The 22,566-nt window shown below is 40.1% G+C and overlaps 1 protein-coding gene across 2 annotated transcripts; it reads right to left on the bottom strand.

The window, feature by feature from the left end:
* Window positions 1–3,328: 3,328 nt before the first annotated feature.
* Window positions 3,329–21,749, bottom strand: LOC139448005 (P2R1A-PPP2R2A-interacting phosphatase regulator 1-like). 2 transcript variants are annotated; one of them, XM_071229504.1, is made up of 9 exons: window positions 21,254–21,749; window positions 18,345–18,423; window positions 17,046–17,128; window positions 15,983–16,049; window positions 12,422–12,544; window positions 11,682–11,773; window positions 9,831–9,880; window positions 8,844–8,949; window positions 3,329–8,180 (listed from the first exon to the last, which is right to left on the bottom strand). In XM_071229504.1, the coding sequence occupies exons 1-9, from the start codon at window positions 21,376–21,378 to the stop codon at window positions 7,913–7,915; spliced, it is 993 nt and encodes a 330-aa protein (XP_071085605.1). In that variant the 5' UTR covers window positions 21,379–21,749; the 3' UTR covers window positions 3,329–7,912. The 2 variants fall into 2 exon arrangements, with proteins under 2 accessions (XP_071085605.1, XP_071085606.1); XM_071229505.1 differs by having other exon boundaries at window positions 15,998–16,049.
* Window positions 21,750–22,566: the final 817 nt, after the last annotated feature.

Raw genomic sequence — 22,566 nt, 5'->3', positions numbered from 1 at the left:
CAATATGGGGTGCTGTTGGATGCTATTGAGCAATGAGGGTGCTAGGGGCACTGTGGGGTGCTGTTGGATGCTGTTGAGTACTGAGAGTGCTGTTGGGTGCTATGGGGCACTGAGGGGTGCTGTTGGACGCTGTGGAGCACTGAGAGTGCTGTTGGGTGCTATGGGGCACTGAGGGGTGCTGGTGGGCGCTGTGGTGCACTGGGAGTGCTATGGGGCACTGAGGGGTGCTGTTGGGCGCTGTGGAGCAGTGAAAGTGCTGTTGGGTGCTATGGGTCACTGAGGGGTGCTGTTGGGCTCTAAGGAGCACTGAGGGGTGCTGTTGGGTGCTATGGGGCACTGAGGGGTGCTGTTGGGCTCTAAGGAGCACTGAGGGGTGCTGTTGGGTGCTATGGGGCACTGAGGGGTGCTGTTGGGTGCTATGGGGCACTGAAGGATGCTGTTGGGCTCTATGGGGCACTGAAGGGTGCTGTTGGGTGCTATGGGGCACTGAAGGGTGCTGTTGGGCTCTATGGAGCACTGAGGGTGCTGTTGGGCTCTATGGAGCATTGAGGGTGCTGTTAGGTTCTATGGGGCACTGAGGGTTGCTTTTAGGTGCTATGGGGCAATGGGGAAGTACCGCATGAGATGATGACATTCATATGATTGGAAAACGAACTATTGTTAAGAAGTAATCAATGATAAATATGTGATACATGTAACTGACAGTGATCGGACTCCTGTAACACTGGACTGTGGGACACTTCATCACATGACTAGGCTGGTAACAGAGGTAATCGGTATTCTAGAAGTCTGAAGGACACATGAAGCATGGCAAATTATTGATGCAGATAAAACATGAAAAGTGACTCAATGAAGACAGGATGGATTTCAACTGTTATCAAGCAGCCAAGTTTGAAGAACATGTCAACTACCAGTACAAACCTCAATGCAGTCTTCACTGATATAGCTTGAGTCCACAACTTACAGACATATTCAGCATAAAGAGAGACCATTTTACCCTTTAAACTCCCCCTGCCCTTCAGGTGAAGAGTGAGTGTGATCTCAAAAATTATTTCAGCAATGTTTCAGCAAGAACTGGCTACACTGGCTATGTGGAAGAGAACAGTACCCCCGTCTTTTCCACATGCTTACCCTTTACCTATGCTTTATGATACTCTTCCTGCGATTTGGGGTTAAAAAATAGTTAATATTGCATCACAATTTCCAAAAATTTGTCTTGAATTCTTTTTGTTGTGAGGCCAAAAAGAATTGCTTGCTCCTCTTTTCAGAGGAGAATGTTTTGAAGCAATGAGTAAATGAGTTCGGTTTAAAGCCACTTTTAAATAGTATTTCAGTTACATCATGGCGTGTCGGCTTAATGTGGGAGGGAAGCCTGAAGTGGTGCAGGTTTCAGACGTTTACCACTTTGGCGAAATCCACAAGCAGGCTATTGGTGCTGACATACCTGGAAACAAAATTGGGGAGATTTGGGATTCGAACCGACAGTCATTGGTTTCTGCCATGGCCAAAGGACGAAACTCTGCACACTGCAGTGCCTTGGACGACCGGGCCCCATGCTACCTGAGGCAATTAGGGTAACGATATATGCTGCTTCCTACAAAAAACTCCCCAGTCACCCTCAACACACCTCACCCACAATATTAAATGGCTGGTTGCAGTTACTAAAGCAATCATGTGCCTGTGATTGTGCATCTTCCCGAGGCAAGGGACTGTAGAGGTCCAGTTTCCACCCTTGCCGAACTATGCTGGAATTTCTGGGTTTGAGCGTAGTGCCACAAGTGGCTATTACAAGTTATGTCCCCTCTATGTCCCTCCTATTGACTAATCAGATCTCCACTTCTCATATCACTTGCATTTGCTTCAAACAAAATGGTGGTGCCCAGTGAAGACGTTCTGATCGTTATCCAGATCTATTTCGTAATAAACGGGTCTTATTTCACGAAGTGCATCAAATCATGTGAGCACCTTCATTAAACATGCTTTGCAAATCCTGCATTTGACCGAAATCTGCACTGCAGTTTACGAACCGGATGTTAACTTCAATACGCGATTTGTATTGGATAAGGCATAGACTCAGTAGTCCAGCCTAGTTGGGCAAGTGTGGAAACTGGACTATCATAGTCAGTTAACTCCCTTGCCTCAGGAAGATGGTGATTGTGACAAAGTTATTAGAAGCATACACAATTCGATCGAACCTTGAGCCATCTGACCCTCCCTACATGTACCACTGCTTGGTACGGAGGAAGCATATATTTCTGTATGCTCGAAGAACAGGAAGTACAAAAGTTCATAATCATCTGATGAAATGTCCATCCACTTAAAGCTTCTACCAATGACTAACAAAACAGTAACCATGGTAACATGAAACTGACAACAATATATTGACTGACAGCAAAATAGTCATGTTGAATTAGGAACTAGCCAATGAATATTGGGTGAAGGGAGAGAGGGGTGAATGTGAGTGAGTTGGTTTAACACTGCTTAACAGTATTCCAGTTATATCACGGAGTGTCAGCTTGATGTGGGAGGAAAGCCCAAAGTGATGCAAATTGATGGGGAAGTCGTAAGGGGAGGTTACTCCAGGTTCTGTTGGATCTTGGATTCTAGGGTTGTTTTCTGAATGGGTTGCCAGTGGGCCATCTTTACACACAGTCACGAATAGGTAAGATACAGAAGAAATTTCCGATCAAAAGACACCTGTTCAATGAGAATTAGAACTCAAATACAAATTCCAATCTTAAGGAAAGGGATTGATGAGGTCTCATTTTTGCCCACAAGATCAAACTGTCACAAACAATCCTTGTTAATACAAGTTGTTTTCGAGGACACTTTTAATAGATGTCAATTATGAAATATATATTCATGGTTTGGAAATTCACTTGAGAAGGGGATTGGTCAGGAAAGATTTCTCAAGCCCGAGCTAATGATTCATGTTCCTTCATGGCCTGTGAAGCCTGTATTTAACCAAATCTTTGACACTTCCACTAAATCTAAATTGTGACATGAGATGGAAGACTAGACTGACTAAAAGACAAACTGATGAAGTAGCCCACCAAAATAGTAGTCTCGCTTGTCAGGCACTGCCTGCATCATCATAAAGTCTGCTGCATTGTTCGTTTTTATATCCATTTAAATTTATTTCTAAAAAATCCTTAAATATTCCAAGTCTAACGGCAGTCAAATACTGTATTCCAGTATTTTACTCATCAAGGAATACATTTATGTAGGAGGACCTTTCCCTGGTTGATTGTACACAATTGTTTATTTGGTTACACACTAATTTGAAAATCTCTCCCCCCCCCAAAAAAAAAAGACACCGCCTGCCCACACTATATTTTCAAAAGCCGTTGCCTGAGAACCAATTCTTTTATTTTTTTAAGCCTTATTGAGATATTCTTTCAACAAAAATGTTCGATTTGAAATTAAATATATGAGTTTCAACATAAAAATCAACAAAGACCTCTACTGACATTTTTAAGATAATTGCTGAATCAATTACTTTAATAAAAAAAAGGTTGTGTTGTTTTAAAAACAAAACAAAAACCCAAATCTTTCATCTCATTGCCCAAGAAGTGTATCCTCTCTATCATTTAAGTACACAGCAGTAGTGACAGACAAATGCCATCTCTAAACCACCATCAGCAGCAGGTGAATTCCTTCAGGACAATCCAGAACCATATTGCACAGTAGTATGCTTGTGGGGTTGCGGAGGGACTATTCTAACCCGGATCTTTTGCACAATTGAAACTCATACATAGAAAAACAGATTAACTCTAGTCATCTGAAAGAATTGGATGATCTTCAACTTCTTTTGAGTAGTATATACATATGTCAGCATGTATCAACATTTATCCTCCCAAACTGGCTAACCATGAAGTCCCAATGAAATGACATCACTTATTTCTCTGCAGCTGAAGCAGGTCAGCTGTTCCTTTCATCTTAACATCTTGATGGGCCCTGGGCCCCCCTAGACAAGTTCATATCTGTCCCTGCAGTGACAAATCATACTGTCAGTACGATGATGAAGAAAGCAAAACATCATGGATGCGATCACTAAATGAGAAGATTCTAAAATTCCACACCAGCTAACTTGTACTCAGTGTCCAGATGGGTAAGCCTGGCCCAATACCTCACATTTGAGGTGTCTGAATTTACTCAGGGTCCCCATGACTGAGGTTCTTGATGAGATCTTTACCAACCCTAACAACAAACATCAAAGTATCACTACAATAAAAGTCATTTAGTATTCTTTGGTTGATATACATGAAAAACAGCCTGTTCAAGACATCATAATTCCTGCAATTTCAGAAAAAAAAAACAACTTTGAATGATAATTTCTAATTCACGCCAAAGTCAGGTCAAGTTAATATCTTGTTCCAATTGCAGGAAAGAAGAGAAAATATGAAATATAAAATTCAGAGCTTTAAAAGTAAATGCAGGTTGATAATAATCAATAGGTCTACTGGTTACAAATTCCTAAACCAAAGTTCATAAAGTGCTCTTCGTTGAACACGTCACTTGCTTGTTTTGGATATTTTTTATCGAAAAACCATCTGTCTCACAAATAGAAATGAGGTGTAAGTACTGTGTGTTTTGTATCAAACATAAGCTAGTCCCTGCTGTATTCAGAGTTCACGGAATATTTGGAGGAAACACCCATTTGGTGCAGAAACAGACTTATCTTGCAGAAAATAGATCACTTTTTGTGCAGAACTTTGCCTTTTTTCTGCTGCAAATTTCATACACGCAAGTCGACAGCTGTTTTTTAACGAGTAAAAGTTTCACAGACTTACTGAAATGGAGACATAATATGAATTATGCATCGCATTAAATAAATCCTTATGAATATATGTTTCAGCTGTTTGTCTTATACAAAAAGGAATTTACAAATATTTTACGTTTTGAGAACTGGTTAAAAGAAAATATTAACCTGATTTCATTTTGAAGGGAAGTTGACATTTGTACAATTGGTTACCGAACGTGCATGTGTGTATGTTTACACAAGTGATTTCCAGATTCAATTCGATAAGCTGTTCTAGCCGTGGACAAGTTTAGTAGAAAAATGCCTATCACAAGTCAGAGAGATAAAAAAAACCCATGAAATTCATGAAAACTAAGCCTAAAAATGTGCCGGATTGTGAACAGAATTACAAAAGTTGCAGAATATACAAAAAAAATTCCTTAGACGTTTATGCCAGCGGACTGCAGCTGGGACTGACAAGCCTCCCTCTGTCTACAGATACCACCGAAGAGACAACACGCTGCACTGGGTATCTCACAGACACTTCATAAACATTCCTATTCTGGAGTGGAGAAAGAGTTGATACACATTATCACAAAGACAACTCCAAGCATGTACCGACACTATGTACAGTAAATACATTTACATGCAAAATATGGAATAATATTTATCTTATTTCTGACAAACCTCAATATATATATATATATATGCGTGGGACCAACACAGTGTTTGGGTCCTGTTACCATGGTTACCAAAAATATTGGCATTCAATTTAATAATAACATGATTAAATATTTGCATATTGAATTATATTCTCCTTCTTTGACTAAAAGGGTATGTAATAGGTTTCTATTTCAAGTTTTATAAAAGATCGGATAAAAAACTCTGGTTAGGTAACCATGGTAACTTGACCCATGCATCATCTTTCTTTGGTTACATTCAACATACACTTTCATCACCATTTCAGCTTACACATACAGAGGTTACGTGTCCTTGGACACTGGACTAAAGGGTATCAGTCCAGAATTATAGTGTTTAGAACTAAAGTTAATATTTTCAATACCGTTCAAAACTTGCACCTTTGCAGCATTGACATCATGAAACACCAGCTAAGTAACTATATTTTCAAAAATAAGTTCATTCTTTGTCTACTAAAATATAAAACGCTGTTTTGTCACAGTATAAGTGTATTCGGTCAGTATGTACCTGAATCTGTCACAACATCTTCCAAGTTAACCGACCATAGTGACTGAGTGAGTTTGGTTTAACGCCGCTTTTAACAGTATTCCAGTTATATCGCGGCGTGTCAGCTTAATGTGGGAGGAAAGCCCGAAGTGATGCAGGTCTCAGACATTTACAACTTCGGTGAAACCCACGAGCACGGGTATGGTGCTGACAAACCTAGAAACATAATCGGGGCGAACCGAGATTCGAACCCACAATCATAGGTTTCTGGCGTGCCCAAGGGACGCAACTCTGCACAGCGAATCGCGGCACCTTAGACGACTGGGCCACCCGTGACCCCTAACCGACCATAAAGGTTCAGTGATGCAGGTCTCTGACGTTTAACCCATGGTGAAACCCATGAGTACTGTGATACTGCTGACAAACTTAATCAGGGATAACCCCGATTTGACTCCTCAAACACAGGTTTCTGGTACTTCCAAGGGATGCAACTCTGCACAGCAAACTGCAGCGCCTTAGGTGACTGGGCCACCCGTACCCCGTAAAATTTTCATAGATTTATTTTAGAACTAATATTGTATTCAGGATTCATCATTTGACATTCTGGGGGTTTTCTACACACAAACAAAACAGTTTGTCCCTGAATCCTGGAAAAAAATATTATTTTGCCTTAAGTTTTACACCCCAAAATATTTGTTTTCCCTTTTCCAGCAAGGATGTCATGAAATGCATTGTGACAATAACAACACTCGTTATTTCACAGAAGAAAAAGTGTAAGCTTTGAGACAGTGACCAAAAAACATTCAATCTCTGACAAGAATCCAAGGGCCAAGGGTCACTATCCACTGATCTGAAATATCATTGTACAATGTGCATATCTCAGTGTGTATCCATCCGTTATGAACTATTTCACAGAAATAATAACTACAGCAAATTTACACAGACCATGACCATGACAGACATGGGACAGGATTGCACGATATATACAGTAATCTCTTCTCAGTGAGCCCTATGCAAAACAAATAGAAGTCCGGGTGTGAAAAATGCATTTTACCAAGCTCCATTCCAGCACATGACACCATCATTCCTCCCCCGATATTATCGCTGTCACCAGTGCCACTTCATTTCAAGACGTTTCCAATTTTGCCTTCCAACCCAAAATGTAAAGACGTGTTGATTTTGTGTCTGTCTCTGAGAATTTCATTATAGTAACATATAGCAAAACCCTTTAAAAAGGCAAATTTCTACTAGTCCTTACGATACCTTAACTATTGGGCAGTTTGGCAAGTACTATATGACTTGTGCCAATTTCTAACAATGGTTGTGGCCCTCTGAGCACAGCGACTGGTAGCAGTAATAGTATTGAGAGCTCCTGAACAGGTTGTCCTCGTGAGGAGCTTGGCATTTCCCTTGACAAGGGACAAAATCCAATCTGAAGAAAACACCTAAATAAACATTACAAACATATTTACTTTTGTAAACAACCCTGCTTATGTTAAACACTACCAACAAACATCATAAGCATCATCTACATTACTGATCAAGAACAAAGACAAACAATTGGCTTAGCACTTGCAAAATCAAAACAAGTTCAAAGGGAGGTAACTCTGGCTGCCATCAGTAAACTATTCAGTTCTCTCCCTTTTTTCAACCACGCTGACTTGATGATTCCAACAACCTTGTTGTATTGTTTTGCTCACAAACAATACAAAGCACTGCTTCATTCAAGTCACATAGATCAACATTCTCCATTGACACTTCAAACAATATCCAAGTGAATTATAAAATTTTCAAATTTCCAAATTGATTAAGTATCAATTCAACATAATGAAGTCACACATACAAAAATATCTTTAAAAACTTAACAAAAGTGGAAATTTGGTTGAATTTAATCTAAAAAGGTTTCATCTGTCTTTGAAAACAATGTCTCAAAATAACCTTGCTGAGAACAAACCTACAGTCTGTGTTGCCGACAACGTAGCATGGTTAAACGTGGGTCTGTTTTATCGGTGTAAATCCAGTGGCACTGGGGTTGCTATGGTTTGTCATGACTGGCGCCGGAGAATCCGATATATCAACAGACTCTGTGATGTCTGACGCCTCCGAGTCTGTCATGTGTATGTCGTGTGAGTCTCTGAGAGGCATGAAGCCGAACATGTGTGTCTTTGACGGGTGTGACTGATCGATCACGGCCCCGGGCCCGCGCGGAACTGTCTGCTCTGGACTGTGGTCTTCTAAGCTACTAGATGATATGCTGAAAACAACAAGCAAATATAATAGGATTGCTACCACAAGTTGTTTTAGATGAAAATATGAAACAAAGATTCAACATTCATCGACAAAAAGACTTGAAATTACTTAATGAGTAAGAATGGCTAAAGGAAGAAAGCGGAATCAAAGCATCTTATGTCTGAGCAGTAAACTTCAGTGACATTTTATAGTGACACGTCTTTGTGGACTACCAAAATGGCAAGTCAATAATTTTGCAGACTATTGAAAATACAAATTAATTTCCGAATTCTGAATGGTATCATAAAAAGTAGGCGGATAAGTGTGAACAGTACCATGATCAAATGTTTAGTTGATTTTTTTAGGTAAAACCCACAAAATGCAAAATAGAAGCAGCACTTCCCTTACAGTTCCATACCCCCCCAGAAATAATACACGTCCGGTCTAACATGTTTTTATGACATTCCTCTAGGAATTCTATGCAATTTCTATATAAGGACATGTCCAGTTTATTGACATAAATTGCCATAATTTGCAGTCTGTAAGTTATTCACTGTGACCTACTACTGTTATCATCAACGACTGTCATTAATTCATATGGAAACTGCATGCATAGGGGTATCAAGACTTAGATATATAAAAGGCACCTGACTCCCCTGTGTGCTAGTGGGTGTGGCATCTAACTCACCTGTGTGCTAGTGGGTGGGGGATGATTCTGTCAGGTGTACTGGGTCCTGTGTGGAACTTCTTTGGAGGACTCAAATACTCAAACCTGTCGCTGTTGTCGGACTCCACTGAAATACATGGCAGTGGACAGCCTGTCAGTGATATACATGTATATGTATAGGTGATATATACATGACAGTAGACAGCCTGTCAGTGATAAACATGTATCTGTATAGGTGATATATACATGGCAGTAGACAGCCTGTCAGTGATATACATGTATCTGTATGGGTGATATATACATGGCAGTAGACAGCCTGTCAGTGATATACATGTATCTGTATAGGTGATATATACATGGCCGTAGACAGCCTGTCAGTGATATACATGTATCTGTATAGGTGATATATACATGGCAGTAGACAGTCTGTCAGTGATATACATGTATCTGTATGGGTGATATATACATGGCAGTAGACAGCCTGTCAGTGATATACATGTATCTGTTTAGGTGATATATACATGGCCGTAGACAGCCTGTCAGTGATATACATGTATCTGTATAGGTGATATATACATGGCAGAAGACAGCCTGTCAGTGATGTACATGTATGTGTATAGGTGATATATACATGGCAGTAGACAGCCTGTCAGTGATATACTTGTATCTGTATGGGTGATATATACATGCCAGTAGACAGCCTGTCAGTGATATACATGTATGTGTATAGGTGATATATACATGGCAGTGGACAGCCTGTCAGTGATATACATGTATCTGTATAGGTGATATATACATGCCAGTAGACAGCCTCTCAGTGATATACATGTATCTGTATAGGTGATATATACATGCCAGTAGACAGCCTGTCAGTGATATACATGTATCTGTATAGGTGATATATACATGCCAGTAGACAGCCTCTCAGTGATATACATGGCATTAGAAATGTGGAGTCTGTGTTTTGGTTAGAGAGCTCCTGTTCCTTACAAAACTCGAGATACTCACGTTTGCGTTTCCCTAGTGGACTCGGTCGTACAGCAATGGGACTCAGGCTCCTGTAAAACAGAACTGTTTGGTTACATCTTGTAATAGAGTACCTGATGGGAATATCGCTGAATGTGGTGTTAAACAACAAACAAACAAACAAACAAACAAACAAACAAACAAACAAACAAACAAACAAACAAACAAACAAGGATATTGCCGAGTGGACAAGTTCAGTCAAATTGTTTGGGGCACCAAACTTTGAACCGAGTTCTGTCCCTTAGGCGTCCTAGATTTCTAGATAGATTACGATACAAACACCTTGTAACAAACAAATGAAAAATGAAATATTCATAATGTTATGTTACACTGTTAGCGGAATATGTTTTCTAAACATGCAACATCTGAAGCTTAACACAAAACAACTGTGACAGACTGTACGACTGATTTAAAATACCTTAAAAAGCATAGTCTGGAATGGAAGTCGCCAGTTTGAAACTGGTGTCGCAAAGCTCAAGAAAGCAGCTTTCTTAGTGGCTAATGTCAATTTCCTGTTTGTCATTTCATTGTTTGGTCAAAGTTCACAAAAAGGTTGTTCTAAAGTGACCTGTAATGGGATATCTTCAGTGGTATCGAAAACTTGTATCTGATTTTAATGAGATTGAGTTAATCTAAGCATGTGATTTATCCTGTTTAGTTGAATGCAAGCATTAATTGCTTATTGTTAAGCAAGTGCATCTCTGCAGCTGTTGTAATATGCAGCTTCCAGCCGACTCGTCTCGCATCAAAACATGAGCTGTGAAAATATGAACACTGTTAATCCGACATGGCTGGTTGCTTATGATTATGTTGGATTAATGAGAATGTCGGATAAACAAAATTAAGTAGTACCAACGTTCGTCGGTCATAGTTTGCGAGAGGTTCTTCTGACATGACCTGTAATAGGATGTCCTCGGCGATAGCGAAAACTTGTATCTGATTTTAATGAGAAAGAGGTAATCTAAGCATGTGAATAATCCATTTTTCATTATTTAAAGCATTAATTGTTAAGCAAAGTTTATCTCTGCAGACGTTGTAATATGCAGCTTCAAGCTGACTTGTCTCGCATCAAAACATGAGCTGTGTACTGACGGGCAGATAACCATGGAGTACGCTGATCACTGTGTCGGATTAATGAGACTGATTAGTGAATGATTTCGGTAATTCATTGCAAATGAGCTGTGTCAGAGTCAGAGTGTGAGACTGTTGGATAAACAGATGTAAATAGCATTGATTAAACTGGTTCCCATCATTAGTGTCGGATAAAGCTGACTGTCGGATTAACAAGTGTCGGATTAACAAGACTTGACTGTATGAGGCTGCACTATTCAAGAACAAGTTGCACTGGTGCATGTTTTATATAGCTAAATCAAGGCCTGTCCAGGAGCCCCTAAACCTTAAACATTTTACATCCTTGACTTCCTGTTTAACATTGAACACCGACATGTGTAGATGAGGAAGAATAATAATGTGGAGGGGTAACCGGTATGCGTGACCCAAAGCTGCCACTCCACACATTAGTGAGTGAGTGAGTGAGTGAGTTGGGATTAACACCGCTTTTAACAGTATTCCAGTTATATCGCGGCGTGTCAGCTTAATGTGGGAGGAAAGCCCGAAGTGATGTAGGTCTCAGACGTTTACCACTTCAGTGAAACCCACGAGCACGGGTATGGTGCTGACAAACCTAGAAACATATTCGGGGCGAACCGGGATTCGAACCCACAATCATAGGTTTCTGGCGTGCCCAAGGGACCACAGCAAATCACGGCGCCTTAGACGACAGAGCCACCCGTGCCCCCACTCCACACATTAACCATGTTAACGTAGACATACCTCATAAATGACTTTCTTGTAGGACTTGGACTAGGTGAGGGTGTAAACGAGTGGTTCCGTATCGGAATCTGCATTGATGGAGAGAAGCATTGCTGAAAAAAAAAAAACTTATACATTTTGATATTTTCATTCAACTCAAGTTAGCTGTCAAAAATGAACAGCTCACACTGCCCAGTTCATATCAAACTGTACTTCAACACGATAAGAACTCAAATTGTTAACCAACAAGAAAAACTGTTTTCACACTTTCAAGAAAGTAAAAATGATATTTATCTAAAAACTTGGACAGGTCTCAAGTGCCAACACAACTTTGACTAATGAACTTAGTGTCTGATATTCCGGTCAGTTGATTCAGTACACACACAGTCCTCACAACGGCTTTGTTAAACACAGAAATATTCATTTTTTCCAAGCTGATGACTTGAATCTCAAATTCATTATCCGAGAAGTTGATAATGCTACTTGTCAGTACTTGTGTAACTAGGCGAGGACTTATGTTTCCATGCTTCTGATTGGCTGATATCACAAGTGCAACCTGCCCTTATCCAATCAAAGTTAATTATACTTTGTTTATTATGTTTCATTCAGACTGACTGTCTAAGTTTGTTTTCCGAGCCCTGCAATCAATGAATTTCTCGGTTCAGACTCAATTATGTACAGAACGCCATCATATAACTGGAATACCGATGAGTTCACCGATAAACAACGAAAAACACACATACAAAGAAACAAAGAACTACCTTCCCAAGTCTGGTGGGCGAGGGGGACCCACAGAGTAGACTAGGTGATGTCATGATGTGGAGGGACTCGCTGAACGAGCGTGGGCGTCGCTGAGTCTGCTCCGCTAACATCTCACCCTCCACCTGAAACACATACAGGAGGACTGTTATACCTGGACCTGTTCAGAGGCCGATATGCTGCCCCAAGTCTTTAGCTAATGTCTAGGGAGCCGATGTACAAAGTGATCTTAGCGCTAAGGTAACTGTAACCCCTATACCTTAACATAGACAGTCATAGTGCCAAGGTTGTTTTGTACAACGGCACCCAGAGCTCCAGATAAGCTTTGGGTGTTGTGAGTATTTTACCCATGGATTTAAAAATCATTGGGTATCAGTAATTCAGACTATTCTATCTGGGTATTCAAATTTCTGTTACCCACTAGTTTTTACACATGTGGGTATTTTAGTTAAATATTTAAAAACACTCTTCATCTAGTCCCTGCAAACTGGTGTCGTGTGGGTTCGAGAGCTTCATAGGACTCAAAAATACCGCGATACTTCCACAAGAAAGTGTGATGGCAAATGATCATGATGTAACTGTCATCGTGGAGTTTGGCAAGGTTGACGGAATGCCAGTTTATAATTTCAAAATAAGTTGCCGATTTGCTGATCGAATACGCAGGGTTACTTCACAATATTTTGATGATACGCACAAGTTTTATTTTTGTAGCGTATCTTTTATGTTCGTTGCGTATTTGATACGCTTGGATTTTATTTTACTGCGTATTTCTGCATTTCTGATGCATATTTCACGCAGATATGCTGCTTATCTGGAGCTCTGCATGTCAGTGACAATGCCCAAGTTACAAGTTTCCCAGCTCAGGTCGTGAAACTCCTCATAGTAATGTGTCAGTGACAATGCCCATGTTACAAGTTTCCCAGCTCAGGTCGTGAAACTCCTCATAGTAATGTGTCAGTGACAATGCCCATGTTACAAGTTTCCCAGCTCAGGTCGTGAAACTCCTCATAGTAATGTGTCAGTGACAATGCCCATGTTACAAGTTTCCCAGCTCAGGTCGTGAAACTCCTCATAGTAATGTGTCAGTGACAATGCCCAAGTTACAAGTTTCCCAGCTCATGTCGTGAAACTCCTCATAGTAATGTGTCAGTGACAATGCCCATGTTACAAGTTTCCCAGCTCATGTCGTGAAACTCCTCATAGTAATGTGTCAGTGACAATGCCCAAGTTACAAGTTTCCCAGCTCATGTCGTGAAACTCCTCATAGTAATGTGTCAGTGACAATGCCCATGTTACAAGTTTCCCAGCTCAGGTCGTGAAACTCCTCATAGTAATGTGTCAGTGGCAATGCCCATGTTACAAGTTTCCCAGCTCATGTCGTGAAACTCCTCATAGTAATGTGTCAGTGACAATGCCCATGTTACAAGTTTCCCAGCTCATGTCGTGAAACTCCTCATAGTAATGTGTCAGTGACAATGCCCATGTTACAAGTTTCCCAGCTCAGGTCGTGAAACTCCTCATAGTAATGTGTCAGTGACAATGCCCAAGTTACAAGTTTCCCAGCTCATGTCGTGAAACTCCTCATAGTAATGTGTCAGTGACAATGCCCATGTTACAAGTTTCCCAGCTCATGTCGTGAAACTCCTCATAGTAATGTGTCAGTGACAATGCCCATGTTACAAGTTTCCCAGCTCATGTCGTGAAACTCCTCATAGTAATGTGTCAGTGACAATGCCCATGTTACAAGTTTCCCAGCTCAGGTCGTGAAACTCCTCATAGTAATGTGTCAGTGACAATGCCCATGTTACAAGTTTCCCAGCTCATGTCGTGAAACTCCTCATAGTAATGTGTCAGTGACAATGCCCATGTTACAAGTTTCCCAGCTCATGTCGTGAAACTCCTCATAGTAATGTGTCAGTGGCACGGAGAAGTTCACAGTGATTTAGCAGCACACTTAGAAATCAGATAATGCTTTAAAACATAACTGTGGATTTGTCTTGTTATGCGATGCCCTTGCCAGATTCAAGATTTGTTTGTTTTTCTAATGCCACACTCAGCAATATTGCAGCTATATGATGGCGGTCTGTAAATAATTGAGTCTGGACCAGACAATCCAGTGATTGACATGAACATAGATCCAATCAATTGGGTTACGATGACATGCATCAACCAAGTCAGCAAGTCTGACCACCCGATCCTGTTAGTCGCCTTTTAAGCAAGCATGGGATGCTGAAGACCATTCAGGCAAGTGTGAGCATGTTCGGCTTATCATCACATTGAACTGTATTTCAGTTTTATCACGGCGTGTCAGTTTCTTGTGGGAGGAAAGCTTGAAGTGATGCAGGTCTCAGACTTTTACCACTTTGATGAAACTCGCAAGCACTGGTATGGTGCTGACAAACCTAGAAACAAATCAGGGCTGAATCTGGTGTTTCCAACCCGTGACCCAACTGTGGCACCCGAGACACACTGTGAGGATCGTTTAATGATGGCTTTAGCAATCCCAGTGTTTGAAATCATTTTAAAAGCCCACAAGTAGGGTTGACTATCGGTACTGGAAATCACTATTGCGATAACTATTGATAGTGAAAGAAACTATTGCGATAACTATTGATATTGCTAGCAACTTTTGCGATAAATATAGATAGTTTTCAGTGTATCATTTTAGATGGATTTTAGAGTTGAATTAAACCTTGGAACTGAAGTTTCCTTTGAATGTGATAACCATAACAACAAATAAAAAGTAAAGTTTGAGATATGACTGATTTGTTTTTTCTTTACCCTAATAATTTAAGAAAAAGAAACTTCCACATTACTATGTGTAAATTACTACCACTCATGATCAAAAGAAAAACAAATTTGAACAGCATCGCATGTATTTTATTGATATGGTAAATACAATAGAAACTATCAATATTCCTAACTGAAATAGGTACTATTGATCAGAAACTGATTTAACAATCGATTTATTGACTTAAAAGTGCTTGCCAATGGCAATATATCGATATTTCGATTTATCGTGACACCCCTACCCACAAGACAGAAGGGCAGGTGACGGATAAGGGGTGCCTGCCCATCTTTCAAGTTACCTGCCCGCTTTATAAATATTGAAACATTGCAGAAAATATGACACAAATCGAGTCTTGACTAAGTTGAAATAATGCTCAACACTACTTGAATATAACAGAAGATGACAAATTGACCTGGTCGGCCACTACAATAGCAAAAGGCACCACTTCAGCCCCTGGTGAATGCATGTATCAAGTTTGGATGAAAATTCTTTCAAGGTTTTCAAGTTAGGCTCCGTAAATAAAATACAGACAGGCGTATTGACAGACAGTCCAGATGATGGCTATAATAAATAGGAATAAAACTGAATTTGTAAGTAGTCTTAAAATTTTCTGCCAGACAGTCGTGTAGGTGGAGGAAAATTTCATGCAGTCCGACAGAAAAATTACCAGTTATTTCATTCTCCGAGCAATCCTGCAGTCAAATCCCCAGAGGGTATTTCAATATTGGTTCAAAGACAACTGAAGAATGATGAGAATATGTTTTAGGCTCACATTTGATGGACATACCAAATTGAATCCATCCCAAGATGTTGAGATCTGCATTTGGTTCCTCATTTCCCTGGAATAAATCAGAATACAGATGTAGGACAAACATTGATTATGGTTATCTACACATAACTGAAAGTGAATTACTTTGTACCATTCACTATTACCACTAAATAATCCAAATAATGATCATAGAAGAGGGTGAGGTGAAATTGGGTTAACATTGTATTGCACTCATATAGCAACATCCATGCATGTGTGAGTGTGTGGCTGCTTGTTCTTTGTTTGTTGTTTAACGCCACACTCAACAATATTCCAGCTATATGACGGCTGTCTGTAAATAATGAAGTATGGACCAGACAATCCAGTGACTGGCATCATGAGCATCGATCCACTCAATTTGGATGTGATGACATGCATCAACCAAGTCATCAAGTCTGACCACCCGATCCTGTTAGTCGCCTCTTACGACAAGCAGAGTCGCCCCTTACAGCAAGCATGGGTTGCTGAAGACCTATTCTACCCTGGATCTTCACGGGAGAGACAAGCATGGGTTGCTGAAGACCTATTCTACCCCGGACCTTCACGGGAGAGACAAGCATGGGTTGCTGAAGACCTATTCTACCCCGGATCTTCACGGGAGAGACAAGCATGGGTTGCTGAAGACCTATTCTACCCCAGACCTTCACGGGAGAGACAAGCATGGGTTGCTGAAGACCTATTCTACCCCGGATCTTCACGGGAGAGACAAGCATGGGTTGCTGAAGACCTGTTCTACCCTGGACCTTCACGGGAGAGACAAGCATGGGTTGCTGAAGACCTATTCTACCCCGGACCTTCACGGGTAGCTGATTGTACTAGTCCAAACTAATGGCGGTGTTATAGTGCTAGCACACCGAGATACCATGCCACAGTTTAACATGGATACTCAACAAGGACACATCACACTTACTCCAAGCAGACCAGTCCATGTTAAAGCCCCTTAATAACGAGCGCCAGGCAGGGTAACAAGAAGTTGGCTGGTGACTCTTAGTTAAGTAAAATTATTTTTGCTTTTTCTCCTACCCACCTCTCATGAGCAGCTTCTCGGTCAGGTATATGACTCTCCTCAATCTTGATCTGATTTATCCGATCGGGGACTCTCAAAGGTGTCTGAAACAACATAAATACATGAACAAAGAGACGAAGAAGCATCAGGGTCTATTTCATCTCCCCAAGGCAAGAGAGTTAACTGACTATAAAAGTGCAGTTTCCACCCTTGCCGAAGTAGGCTGGTATTATGGAGTTATATTTTGGCTGGACTAACGAGTCTATGCATAGTCCAATCAAAAACGCGCAACGAAATCGAAATCCGGTTCGTAAACTGTCGTGCACATTTCGGTCGATTGCAGGATTTGCAAAGCATGTGCACCACCAACTCGTAGTCAGCAGATATTTTCCAAACCTTTTCACATTTTTAATCAAGGTGCTCACGTGATTTGATGCATTTAGCGATGTAAGACCCGTTTTATCACAATATAGATCTTGATCATTGATCAGATTGTCCTGACTCAGCGCCACCATTTTGTGTGAAGCAAACGCAAGAGACACAAGAGGTGGAATCTGATTGGTCCATAGGAGAGGCTTAGATGGAACATAACTGGTAATAGCCACTGGTGGCGCTCGATCGAGCCCAGTAATTCCAGCCTAGTTCGGCAAGGGTGGAAACTGGACTTTAAAAGTCAGTTAACTCTCTTGCCTCGGGAAGATGGGTCTATTTTGGCCCAGTTGAAAAGACAAATTTTAGAGTTATTGAAGCATGTCTCAAATTCATATGAAAATTGTCAAACATATTTATATGGCTGCTGACTAGCCATACTTCTTTCTAGTATTTACATGTTTTGGATATCTGACATGATGAAATATATGAAGCAAACATTTATCTAGGATTCCAAACAAAGTGCTCTTAGCAAGGGAAATATTGTTGTTTTGCGTAAAATTAAGATTTCTTTTACTGTTCTTATTTTCCTAAATTCCGAAGTGACTAAACATTGACAGGGTTTTACACAACTCAGAAATGTGTGTCCAGTACGTACAAGTGTATTGAAAGACTTAGGGCGGACCATCACCCAAAAGTATAACTAATATTCCAACGGTAGTCAAATGCTGTATTTCAGTATTTTATTCATCAAGGAATACATTTACGTAGGGAAGCCTTTCCTATGTTGACTGGTCACAACTGTTTATTTGGTTACATACTAGTTTGAACAACCCCTCAAAAAAAAGAAAACAAACAAACCGCCCGCCCACACTTTATTTTAAAAATAACCATAGCCTGAGAACCATTCTTTTATTTAGTTTTTAAGCCTCAATGACCTGATCTACTCACCGATAAGGACGACAGGGACATGTTGCTGGAACTGAACCGCCGAATCCTTGATGATTCTGTTGACTTGAATGTGGAAGTGCTGCAGCAGAAAGTAACAATGATGAAGATCATGATGGTGATGAGTTACATGCAGAGTGAGTGAGTTGGGTTTAATGCCACTTTGAACTGCATTCCAGTTAAATCACGGCGTGTCAGTTTAATGTGGGTTGGTTTGTTGTTTAACGCCGCACTCAGCAATATTTCAGCTATATGACGGCGGTCTGTAAATAATCGAGTCTGGACCAGACAATCCAGTAATTGAAATCATGAGCATCGATCCATGCAATTGGGATCGATGACATGTATCAACAAGTCAGCGAGCATGACCACCCGATCCCGTTAGTTGCCTCTTACGACAAGCATAGTCGCCTTTTACGGCAAGTATGGGTTACTTAAGACCTATAGTACCCTGGAATCTTCACGGGTCCAGCTTAATGTAGGGGGAAAGCCCGAAGTGATGCACATCGCAGACAGTTACCACTTTGGCACGGGTATGGTGCTGAAAAACCTAGAAACATGTTCCCAATCTGATACATATCATGACACCATGTTCACAATCTGATACGTATCACGACACCATGCTCACAATCTGTTACGTATCATTATACCATGCTCACAATCTGATACGTATCACGACACCATGCTCACAATCTGATACGTATCACGACACCATGCTCACAATCTGATACGTATCACAATACCATGCTCACAATCTAATACGTATCACAATACCATGCTCACAATCTGATACGTATCACAATACCATGCTCACAATCTGATACCTATCACGACACCATGCTCACAATCTGATACGTATCACAATACCATGCTCACAATCTGATACGTATCACGACACCATGCTCACAATCTGATACGTATCATTATACCATGCTCACAATCTGATACGTATCACGACACCATGCTCACAATCTGATACGTATCACGACACCATGCTCACAATCTGATACGTATCATGATACCTTGCTCACAATCCAAAACGTATCACGTTACTTGCATGTGCTCCTTTCTGTCGAACTTACACAATATTTTTCATCTAGACAGATAGGGTGTGCGTTATTACCAGTACACCGTTATTGTGGAGCAAATGTTCAGCAATACGTATTGCGATACTTTTGTAAATGTAGCGATATATTTGGGCAAATATATATAAGTATATCTATGTGTTCCTAATCGATATGGAGATGGAAAATAGTATCTTTCTGATACAACTTTCCCTTGACGATCTTTATATCAATTAGCATGTACACATCGCGACTATCAAGCTCCTCACAGCGATAGCCACTCCACGGATCTCTCTATACTGAGAGTATACGAAGGTGTCACTCGCTGGGAAGGAGCTCGCGCTTCCATGTGACCTTATTATCTCCCTTGATCGTTGCTGGGATACAAAATGTTAATTGGCAATATATTGCAATACGTATCGCAATACAGTTTAAAGTATGGCAATATATCGCAATACAAAATCCAGGTCAATACACAGCCCTACCAGACAGGATGGCTAAATACCTGCCACATTGATGACTTACAGTTGGGAATATCAATTATTACACAATGGATGAAAATATTTACGCTTTCACAACTAATGGATGTTTGTTTGGCATAAGAATTATTGAAAGTAAGAATCAATATTGTTTACTTGTGTTGATCGATACGTGTATTGGGAAGTAAAAAATGGAGATCTACTGAAGCACTTGTGTCTTGTCCGACCACTAATGATTATGAATACAAAAGAAATTTTGACATCACATTCCTGTTTATACAAACATTCCCATACACCAGTAAATGTGGTTTAACGTCCTAGTCAAGATCATTACACTTACTTAGCAATGTGCATGCATGTGTGGCCACATGTACTAGTTAAGTACCTGGCTTATGGTTTTATCGTGCTACCCTGATGAGATACCATGCCACAGTTTAACAAGGATACCCCACTCCGACACAGCGTACGGCATCCGAGCCGACCAGTCGTTCTTTTAGCCCCCTAATACCGAGCGCCAGGCTGTGTAACAAGTTAATATTTTACTGTCTATTAGTATGACACTGCCAATGATCTAACCTAACCTTCTGCTCTCCGAACAGAGACTATCAACCAGGCCCCAGAGGTGGTTCCTCTATTTACAGAACATGGTCTGCTGAGGCTACTCCAGTTCATGCACACTGAGTTACTTCCCTTTGGGCATGGGAGAGAATTGCAGTAATTACCTTATACAGCAAGGAATAGAACGTGTTTAAACTTCTTAAAAACATAAAATGTGCATATTGATTTCAGACTCATGGGATGATTAAAAAAAATGAAATGAACATAATAATACTTCGCTACATGCAGTTTGCTACATGTGAGTTTTCCTGAACTTCGTTATATATATATCAGGATAACATACTTAGTGTGCTTATAAATCTATCATTCTTATTTTTCATATAGGCCTACAAATGGCGATGTATAGATACTCTGCAAACCAATCTGGGGGTGGGGGGTTTAGGGTAATAGGCATATTTAAATGTGACACAAGTTTATTTTTTTAATGCAGAATACCATTGCAAAGCAGCATATTATTTAAAACGTGTCATGGAAACAGAGCCTTATTTTCAGCAGCAAATCATGATTTTCATATGAAATTAATTTTCAAATTTTTTCAACAATGTATGTTCCTAAACATTCTGTCTATTAATACATAGTTTAATACTGATTTTATTATCTTGTACAGCAGTAACGTGTTGGCTTAAAAAACTGCAATAAAATACTTAACAAATGTACCATGCTGGTCACTCATTCATAGCTCTGACACTCATACAGTCACATTTCCTGTTTGAATTACTGTTACACATTTGTGCATGATAAATGCATCTACCTTGTTTCTGCATTCGAAGTAGGAAGGAGCGCATTAATCATTGGCGCACTGTTTGACCTTTTCAATGTTCCAACCCCAGGCATGGCTGACGAGTTTGCCTGTGGGTCGTGATCTACCTCCATCATGGATTTAGGCTTGTGTTTCACACTCTGTGACAAATATATATGTTGTCTATGGTGCGATTAAGTTCGTCATGAAATTACAAACAGAATAAAACTTCGTATTTTGTCTCTCTGGGCAAGAAATCATGAAGATATACACGATCAGCTGGAACAAGAGAGTAACTTGATTCATAAGACGAAATTGGGACACTTGAAGAGATGTCTGACAAGACACTTGTTTGGCGTTTAGAGAACTGTCTAGGAGTATGTTGCACTCTCTAGAACTCCACCTCTGATATGCAAGAAATTAAAGCGGAGGCCCCTGCACAGAAACGCTTTAAATCTGCTCATCTTCACGCGACTTCGGTTATAATCTTCATTCAATCTCTTTTTGTTGTGGTACTGACAGGAAGTCGTAGTGTCCATTTGTTACGGCTTCGCTGATTGGTTAGTTTACGTCACTGCTTCGGCAGTAAGAAAACCACCCTATGACTTCTGTAACGGATACTTGCACAAAACATTTAGACACTGTAGTGAATAAATACTGATCAATATATCTGCATACGAATATATGAAATATTTAGCTTTACTATTGGATTTCTGGCCGTGTCAAGGTTATTCATTAATATTTATGAGGCATTTGAACCAATGAAATTCTCTTTTACAAAGGACCTTTTAAATATCATATATCGTCATTCGATCTGAATCTTTGGGACATACGTTAGTCAATGTTGTATTTCGATTCAAGTCAATTTTACGTTTCACATTTAGCCATTTAGCCCCTAATGTTGGCTCATGAGTAACGAAAGTCCAAATAAGGCATATTTGGAGATGTCGTAAAATGTCACACATTCGTGATAGTTCGCCATTTTCCGTTTGATTTCGGCATTGCGATCACTAATTTTTTTTAGATGTGTTAAATTTCACGGTAAACATATAATTCCCAGTAAAATAAAAACAAAACTTAATAAAGAATGTCAGAACGATCATAACTACTATTACAGTAGAACACGTGTATCCCAGAAATGGTAGCGATTTCACACATTTGTTTGTTTGATAACGTTTAGGAACGAACTGAATCACTCGTTTCATAGTTGTAGTAATGATAATATAAAGATACTGTGGGAAACACGCAAACAAATCAAATAATGTAAATTACCGACGACTTTGAAGTGAGGATTTCTTCTATTAAGTCGAAATATATACATATAT

This window comes from Haliotis cracherodii, unplaced genomic scaffold (genome assembly GCF_022045235.1).
Source record: "Haliotis cracherodii isolate W230 unplaced genomic scaffold, xgHalCrac1.p SCAF_7, whole genome shotgun sequence".
Classification (NCBI taxonomy): Eukaryota; Metazoa; Mollusca; class Gastropoda; order Lepetellida; family Haliotidae; genus Haliotis; species Haliotis cracherodii.
This window is presented reverse-complemented; position numbering and strand designations above follow the sequence as displayed.

Excerpts from the sequence above, each read along its gene's own strand:
- LOC139448005 (XM_071229504.1), bottom strand. The coding sequence starts at position 21,378 with ATGATGGAGGTAGATCACGACCCACAGGCAAACTCGTCAGCCATGCCT. Across the intron at positions 17,129-18,344 it reads TGTCCCTGTCGTCCTTATCG|ACACCTTTGAGAGTCCCCGA; the intron begins GTGAGTAGATCA and ends ATGTTGTTTCAG. Across the intron at positions 12,545-15,982 it reads ATTTGGTATGTCCATCAAAT|GTGGAGGGTGAGATGTTAGC; the intron begins GTGAGCCTAAAA and ends TATGTGTTTCAG.